Source organism: Piliocolobus tephrosceles, unplaced genomic scaffold (genome assembly GCF_002776525.5).
Source record: "Piliocolobus tephrosceles isolate RC106 unplaced genomic scaffold, ASM277652v3 unscaffolded_34853, whole genome shotgun sequence".
Taxonomy (NCBI): domain Eukaryota; kingdom Metazoa; phylum Chordata; class Mammalia; order Primates; family Cercopithecidae; genus Piliocolobus; species Piliocolobus tephrosceles.
In genome coordinates, this window is record NW_022318591.1 from 1 (window position 1) to 7,913 (window position 7,913).

Below are 7,913 nucleotides of genomic sequence, written 5' to 3' on the forward strand. Positions count from 1 at the left end.
CCCTGACCTAACCGGTTATGTTATCTATAGATTCCAGACGTTGTATGGACAGGCATTGTGAAAGTCCCTGTCCTGTTCTGTTCTGTTCTGATTACCGGTGCTTGCAGCCCCCAGTCACGTACCCACTGCTTGCTCAATCGAAACCACCCCCCTCCCACCCATGGTTAAGCAAGCAGTTTGTCTAAAAAACAAAAACCCCGAGACGTTTGTAGTTTAAAAAAGGGCGGGAGCCAACCAGAAACTGCCGAATGTTGAAACTTCAAAATGCCAACCAATCCCAATCTTGTAACTGCAAAAATGCTCTAATCTTCTGTAACCTGTTTGTGCCTTACTATAAAAAGTAGGCTTGAGCTGTGCTCGGGACCTCTCTCTTGCCCTCCTGACTACGCCTGTATGGAGAGAGGTCCGGGTTCGAACCTGCAATAAAGTGATCCCGGCCACTTGGCTTTGACTTCGGTTTCTGGTGGTCGTCTTTGAGGGGGGTCTCGGAACTCAGGGCACAACATTTGGGGGCTCTCCCGGGATTCCCCCCTGAGCCCACCAGACTCCAGGTCAACGGGTCATCACTAATCAGTAAGTAAGCCGGCTTTGTCTCTCTTCGTCTTTGTCTCTCTGAGGAATCCCGCGGGATCTGTACTGAGGTTGGCATAGTCTTGGCGGACACGCTATAAGACAGCCACCAGGGACCGGTAGGAGACGTCCTCTGGTGCCCATCTGGGGCCTCTGTATTCTGTTGGCCCATCTGACTCTGATCGGGAACTAAACCTGAAATGCGCTTGCGGAACTGTTGTCTGTTGTTGCTGTTGTAGACTATTACTTGTTTAGAACTCACTTTCACTTTTCAGGAGCCGCTGGACGAGACAAAAGTTACTTCAAATCCTGTTACTGATACTTCTCTGTATCCCTTTCTCTACCTCCAGGGGTTCCTGAAATGGGCGGCGCCCAGAGTACGCCACTCTCTCTCCTTGTAAATAACTTTAAAGATGTCAAAACTAGGGGCTATGACCTTAGTGTAGAGCTGAAGAAAGGGAAATTGATAACCTTCGGCCACTCAGAGTGGCCCACTTTCGGCGTAGGGTGGCCTCCTGAGGGAACATTTTGCCTCCCTATTATCACTAAGGTAAAAACTAAAATTTTCCTACCAGGACGTTCGGGGCATCCTGATCAGATCCCCTACATCTTGGTATGGCAAGACCTTGTGGAAAACCCGCCACCCTGGCTAACCCCTTTCATACTGGCCCCGGAGCCATGTAAAGCACTGGTCGCACGACCAGTGGAAAACTCTCACAAACCAAAAACTCCATCCGCACCCCCCGTCCCTGTGTTGTCTGACAGTCAGGACCCTCTAACCTTAGAACCCCCACCCTATCTCCCTCATCCTGGTCCTCAACCTCAGGCCCCACCAATGGCCCTCCCCGGGGGACACGAGGAACGGGAGGCAGCGGCCGCGCCAGTGGCAATCGAAAACGAAAATAGTTCCGGGGGACCAGCGGGACAAACGTGTGGACGCGCCCAACGTGAGACAGTCCCGCAGCCCCCCGATTCCACTGTGGCACTCCCCCTGAGGGAAATAGGACCCCCTGATGATACGGGCAACCCTAGGCTCCAGTATTGGCCATTTTCCACCAGTGACTTATACAACTGGAAAACCCAGAATGCCTGGTTCTCAGATAACCCCAAAGACCTAACGGCCCTTCTAGACAGTGCTATGTTCACCCACCAACCCACCTGGGATGACTGTCAGCAGCTCCTCCGGATTCTGTTCATGACAGAGGAGTGAGAAAGAATACAGGTTGAGGCCAGAAAACTGGTTCCCGGAGATGACGGCCAGCCGACCGCCAATCCTGACCTCATCAATGCAGCTTTCCCTCTGACCAGACCTAGATGGGATTACAACACGGCAGAAGGTAGGGGAAGGCTACTTGTTTATCGCCAGACTCTAATGGTGGGTCTCCGGGCTGCCGCTCGCAAGCCCACTAATTTGGCCAAGGTATACTCTGTATTGCAGGGAAAAACAGAAAGCCCAGCTGTCTATTTAGAAAGGTTAATGGAAGCCTTTAGGCAGTTTACCCCTATGGACCCAGAAGCTCCTGAAAACCAGGTGGCTGTCGTTATGTCCTTTGTAAATCAGGCCGCCCCAGACATTAAGAAAAAATGCCAAAAATTAGAAGATTTAGAAGGGAAACAAGTCCAAGACCTTCTTCGGATAGCACAGAAAGTTTATAATAACAGAGATGCTCCTGAGGAGAGGCAAATTAAGGCCACCGAGAAAATGACCAGAGTCCTGGCTGCAGTTGTTCAAAGAGAGCAGTTACAATCAGGAGAAACCCAGTCCAAGCGCGCCCCTAGACGCGACCTGGGAAAAGATCAATGTGCATACTGCAAAGAGACAGGCCACTGGATAAAAGATTGCCCCAAAAAGAAACAGCGCCAGTCAGGACAAGGGCAGTGGCAGCCTAAACCCACACCTATACTTGTGACCCAAGATATGGATTAGGGGGGACGGGGTTCGGACCCCCTCCCCGAACCTAGGGTAACTCTGCAAGTGGAGGGGTTCCCGGTTCAGTTCCTAGTCGATACTGGGGCGCAACATTCAGTCTTGGTCAAGCCTTATGGAAAATTGTCTGATAATTCATCTTGGGTACAAGGAGCCACAGGAATTAAAAAATATCCTTGGACAACTCAGAGGACCGTAGACTTGGGAACAGGAAAGGTGTCCCACTCCTTCCTAGTTATTCCCGAGAGCCCTTGCCCCTTGATGGGGAGAGATCTGTTAACAAAAATGGGGGCCCAAATTCACTTCCAATCAGGGGGTCCCAAAGTGACTGACTCTCAAAACAAGCCAATATCTATCCTCACTATCACCTTGGAGGATGAATATAGACTCCATCAGGAGCAAGTGCCTCCTGATCAAGATACCAACTCCTGGCTCCAGCGTTTCCCGGAAGCATGGGCAGAAACCGGGGGCTTAGGGCTGGCAAAACACCGCCCCGCCATATTTGTTGAAGTTAAGCCTGGGACAGACCCGGTTCGGGTTCGGCAGTACCCAATACCCCTAGAGGCCAAAGAGGGGATTACGCCCCACATCCGCCGGCTTCTAGACCAAGGAGCTCTACGCGCCTGCCACTCGCCGTGGAACACTCCGTTGTTACCTGTTTGTAAACCTAATAGTAAAGACTATAGGCCGGTGCAGGATTTGAGAGAAGTCAACAAAAGAGTCATGGACATACACCCCACCGTACCCAACCCATATACTCTCTTAAGTACTTTGAACCCTGAAAAACAGTGGTATACTGTCCTTGATTTAAAAGATGCTTTTTTCAGCCTACCCTTGGCTCCCAAAAGTCAAGAGCTTTTTGCATTTGAATGGACAGACCCCGAGACGGGTATAAACGGCCAGCTAACATGGACCAGATTGCCATAGGGATTCAAGAACTCGCCAACCCTGTTCCACGAAGCCCTCCACGAAGATCTGGGTGAGTACCGACGGCAACACCCTGAAATAACTCTTTTGCAGTATGTTGATGATCTTTTAGTAGCGGCCAAATCCCCGGAAGCCTGTGTTCAAGGAACCGAAGACCTCCTAAAGACTTTGGGGAAGCTAGGCTACCGGGCCTCAGCAAAAAAGGCTCCAATCTGCAAATCAGAGGTAACCTATCTGGGATACCTGTTAAAAGGGGGGCAACGTTGGTTAACCAGTGCCCGGAAAGAGACAGTCCTACGTATCCCTAGACCCCAATCAACGCGACAAGTAAGAGAATTCCTGGGGTCGGCGGGGTTCTGTAGGTTATGGATACCCGGGTTTGCAGAGTTAGCCAAGCCCCTATACCAGGCAACAAAGGAACAGCAGCCCTTCAATTGGACGGAAGAGGCTGAGTTGGCCTTCCAACGGATCAAAACCGCTCTGTTATCAGCCCCCGCGCTGGGACTCCCTGATGTCTCCAAGCCCTTCCACTTATACGTGGACGAAAGCAGGGGCGTTGCCAAAGCGGTATTAACTCAGTATTTAGGCCCCTGGCGGAGGCCAGTTGCCTATCTGTCAAAAAAATTGGACCCAGTAGCCGCAGGATGGCCTCCCTGCCTCCAAATAATCGCAGCAACTGCTTTGATGGTGCAAGATGCTGATAAACTGATCATGGGCCAGGAACTACGGGTCACTACTCCACATGCCATCGAAGGCGTTCTCAGACAGCCGCCTGATCGATGGATTAGCAATGCCCGGCTCACCCACTACCAGGGGCTACTGCTAAACCCCCTCAGGATAACCTTCCTGCCCCCAACGACCCTGAACCCTGCGTCACTACTGCCAAATCCGGACTTAGAAACCCCGTTCCATGACTGCTCCGAGATATTGGCCCAGGTGCACGGAGTCAGGGAAGACCTGCAAGACCACCCACTGCCCGACGCCGACCTCATCTGGTTCACCGATGGGAGCAGTTTCGTCTACCAAGGACAAAGGTACGCAGGGGCGGCGGTAACTTCAGAAACCGAAATAGTCTGGGCAGAACCTTTGCCCCCGGGGACATCAGCTCAAAAAGCTGAATTAGTGGCTTTAACCCAAGCCCTAAAAATGGGAAGAGACCACAAACTGACAATATATACTGACAGTCGGTATGCTTTTGCTACCTCCCACATACATGGGGCAATATACAGAGAAAGGGGGCTCCTCACGGCAGAAGGAAAAAATATCAAAAATAAGGAAGAAATCCTAGCCTTACTAGCAGCCCTTTGGGGACCCAGAAAGCTAGTCATAGTCCACTGCCCAGGACACCAAAAGGCTACTGACTCAGTCTCCTGAGGAAATAACTTGGCCGATCAGACTGCTAAAAATGTGGCTAAAACTCTCACACAACTACTAGCCCTACAACTACCTGACCCGGGGCCCAAAGAGTTACCCCCAAATCCAGAATACTCAGAGAGTGACCTTCAGTGGATAGACAAACTTCCCATGGCCCAAATCCTTAATAATTGGTGGAAAGACTCTGAAAATAACATCATACTCCCAGAAAAATTAGGACAACGAGTGTTAGAACAAATCCATCGGAGCACCCATTTAGGCCCGCGGCGAATACTGGACTTAATAAGACGCTCTAAACTAAAAATTAAAGACGCCTCCAGAAAGGCTGATCAAGTAGTCAAAAACTGTGCAGTTTGCCAACTCAATAAGGCAGGTAACCAACCCCAAAGCAGTGGAAAAAGGCAGAGAGGAGACAGACCTGGGGCCTATTGGGAAGTTGACTTCACAGAAATAAAACCAGGAAAATATGGATATAAATACTCGCTAGTCTTTGTAGATACCTTTTCAGGATGGACAGAAGCTTTCCCCGCAAAGAGAGAGACTGCTCAGGTTGTGGCGAAAAAAATCCTAGAAGAAATCTTGCCCAGGTATGGATTCCCAGTTATGATAGGATCAGACAATGGGCCTGCCTTCGTCGCTAAGGTAAGTCAGGGACTGGCTTCCATTCTCGGGGCTGATTGGAAATTACATTGTGCATACCACCCCCAGAGCTCAGGGCAGGTAGAAAGAATGAATAGAACATTAAAAGAGACCCTAACTAAATTGACCATGGAGACTGGCGCTAACTGGGTATTCTGTTCAGAGTGCGTAACTCCCCTTACAAATTAGGACTTACCCCTTATGAAATTATGTATGGCCGGCCTCCCCCTATCAACCCTGACCTGAAAGACAATCTCATTAAAACCAAAGCCGATGATAGTCTTAAACTCTTATTCTCCCTACAAACTCTATAGAAAGTTCATGAGGAGGTCTGGCCTAACCTAAGAGAGCTGTACAAAACAGGACCTCCACCCGAACCACATCAGTTCCAGCCAGGAGATTGGGTTCTCATCAAACGCCATCAGCAAGAGACCTTAGAGCCGAGGTGGAAAGGACCGTTCCAGATAATCTTGACAACACCAACTGCACTCAAGGTGGAAGGAATCGCCACCTGGATCCATTACACACATGCCAAACCAGTGGATCCAGTCTCGGACCTCGTCGGACCGCCAGCGACCTGGACGATCGACCGGACTAAAGACAATCCTTTAAAACTCACCTTGCGCCGTCAACAACCTAAACTGTAAATATGATATCCCGTTCCCTCACAACGCTTTTGCTTGTACAGGCCTTTATCTGGGAGACCCAATCACAGGGGGCCTCATCCCCGTTTGCTTGGCGTTTTTACTTAACTGAGAATTGGACCAACCATGCCCAGACACAAAAAGAGAGCCAGGTCTTGGCAACGGCTGACTGCCACCCTGCAGGGTGTCAAACGGCCATCTATCTAAATTTCTCTGATATTGCCGCACAACCGGGAAAGGTCACCCCCACTATCTGTTTTCTCTTTGACCAACAAATCACCTATTGTAAAGATTCTTGGGTCGAACAGAATGTCGGTTGTCCTTATGGGTCCTGTGAAAGCCACACTGCCAAAACTCTCACAGCTTCCGAGACCCTCTCCAGACAACGCTATAACTCTCATAATTTTTTCAAAACCAACTTAGGATATACATGGGTTGTCTGGGATCCGTGGGACTCCCGCTGGACCACCCGACAGAAAGGGGCCATGTACATGACCCCAAAAACAATGTGGCCCAGCAGCCGCCTTTACCTTTGGCGCTCTCTTGTTCAGATCCAAACCACCCTCCACGCTACAATCCAGAAACAGGAAAAAGAACTAAACATACAACTCTCAGCCTTAACTTCCCCCCTCCCCTTCTCTTGGTTATCTCTACTAAGAGTGGGATTACTGCTTGCAAATGCCACCGGTCTAGGCAATCTCTCCGCGTGCTTCTTCTGTGCTGCCCTAGGGCGACCACCCCTGGTGGCCGTCCCACTCACGGGCCCCTTCAATAATTCTCCTACAAACAGCTCAGGACCCTTCCTCCTCTCTGGTGTCCCCCTATTCTTGAGCCCCGGGCAAACACAGGTCTCATTCTGCTACTCAAATGCTAGCACCTCCCTCTGCAATACGACCTCTTCTCCTAACACAACCCTGTTCGCCCCTCATGGTTCTTTCTTCTGGTGCAATGGAACGCTACATAAAAATCTTTCCACCCAGGCCACTAAGACCCTCTTATGCCTCCCTGTCACACTGGTTCCCCAATTAACCTTACGAACCCCTGCAGAATACCTGGGATGGGACAACATATGGGACAGCATACCATCCCCCAGAACAAAACGGGCTATATGTCTTCCCCTGGTGGCCGGCATCTCACTCGCCACATCCGTAGTTGCAGCAGGACTGGCGGGAGGGGCCCCAGGCCATTCTCTACTCACAACTGCTAAACTCTCCCAACAATTCTCCATAGCTATGGAAGCCTCTGCCGAATCCCTAGCCTCCTTACAAAGACAACTAACTTCCCTCGCCCAGGTTACCTTACAAAACCGATGCGCCCTAGACCTACTAACAGCTGAAAAAGGGGGAACTTGTCTCTTTCACAAAGAAGAATGTTGTTTTTACATAAATGAATCAGGGTTAGTAGAGACACGGGTCCAACAGCTACACAAACTCAGCATAGAATTACAACAACAAAAGTTTACCTCTGCAGCTGATAGTTGGTGGGCATCCTCCATGTACTCCCTCCTAATGCCCCTCATGGGGCCACTACTTAGCCTACTCCTCCTCCTTACCGTAGGGCCCTGCATAATATCCAAAATTATAAACTTTATTAAAGATAGAATCAACACAGTCCAACTAATGGTCCTTAGAGCCCAATACCAGCCCGTCATGACAACAGAATCAGTATAAGACCCAAGATTGGCTCTTAAAGGTACCAGAGACAGGGGGGGATGAAAAGACTAAAAGGCAGAAATGAAATCCACAGGCAGACAGTCCGGGCGGCTGGGCCTGGTTAAAGATCGACCCCTGACCTAACCGGTTATGTTATCTATAGATTCCAGACGTTGTATG

At 50.1% G+C, this 7,913-nt stretch overlaps 1 protein-coding gene across 4 annotated transcripts; it reads left to right on the top strand.

Annotated features, from left to right (window-relative positions):
• The first annotated feature begins 936 nt into the window (after positions 1 to 936).
• On the top strand, positions 937 to 7,827 carry LOC113222781 (endogenous retrovirus group FC1 Env polyprotein-like). 4 transcript variants are annotated; one of them, XR_003308530.1, is made up of 2 exons: positions 937 to 1,907; positions 3,518 to 3,626. XR_003308530.1 is itself a non-coding variant. In XM_026452394.2 (2 exons), the coding sequence occupies exon 2, from the start codon at positions 6,087 to 6,089 to the stop codon at positions 7,749 to 7,751; it is 1,665 nt and encodes a 554-aa protein (XP_026308179.1). In that variant the 5' UTR covers positions 995 to 1,907; positions 5,752 to 6,086; the 3' UTR covers positions 7,752 to 7,827. The 4 variants fall into 4 exon arrangements, 3 of the variants coding, with proteins under 3 accessions (XP_026308179.1, XP_026308181.1, XP_026308180.1); XM_026452394.2 differs by lacking the exon at positions 3,518 to 3,626 and adding an exon at positions 5,752 to 7,827 and having other exon boundaries at positions 995 to 1,907; XM_026452396.2 differs by lacking the exons at positions 937 to 1,907; positions 3,518 to 3,626 and adding exons at positions 4,415 to 4,458; positions 5,752 to 7,827.
• The last annotated feature ends 86 nt before the right edge of the window (positions 7,828 to 7,913 follow it).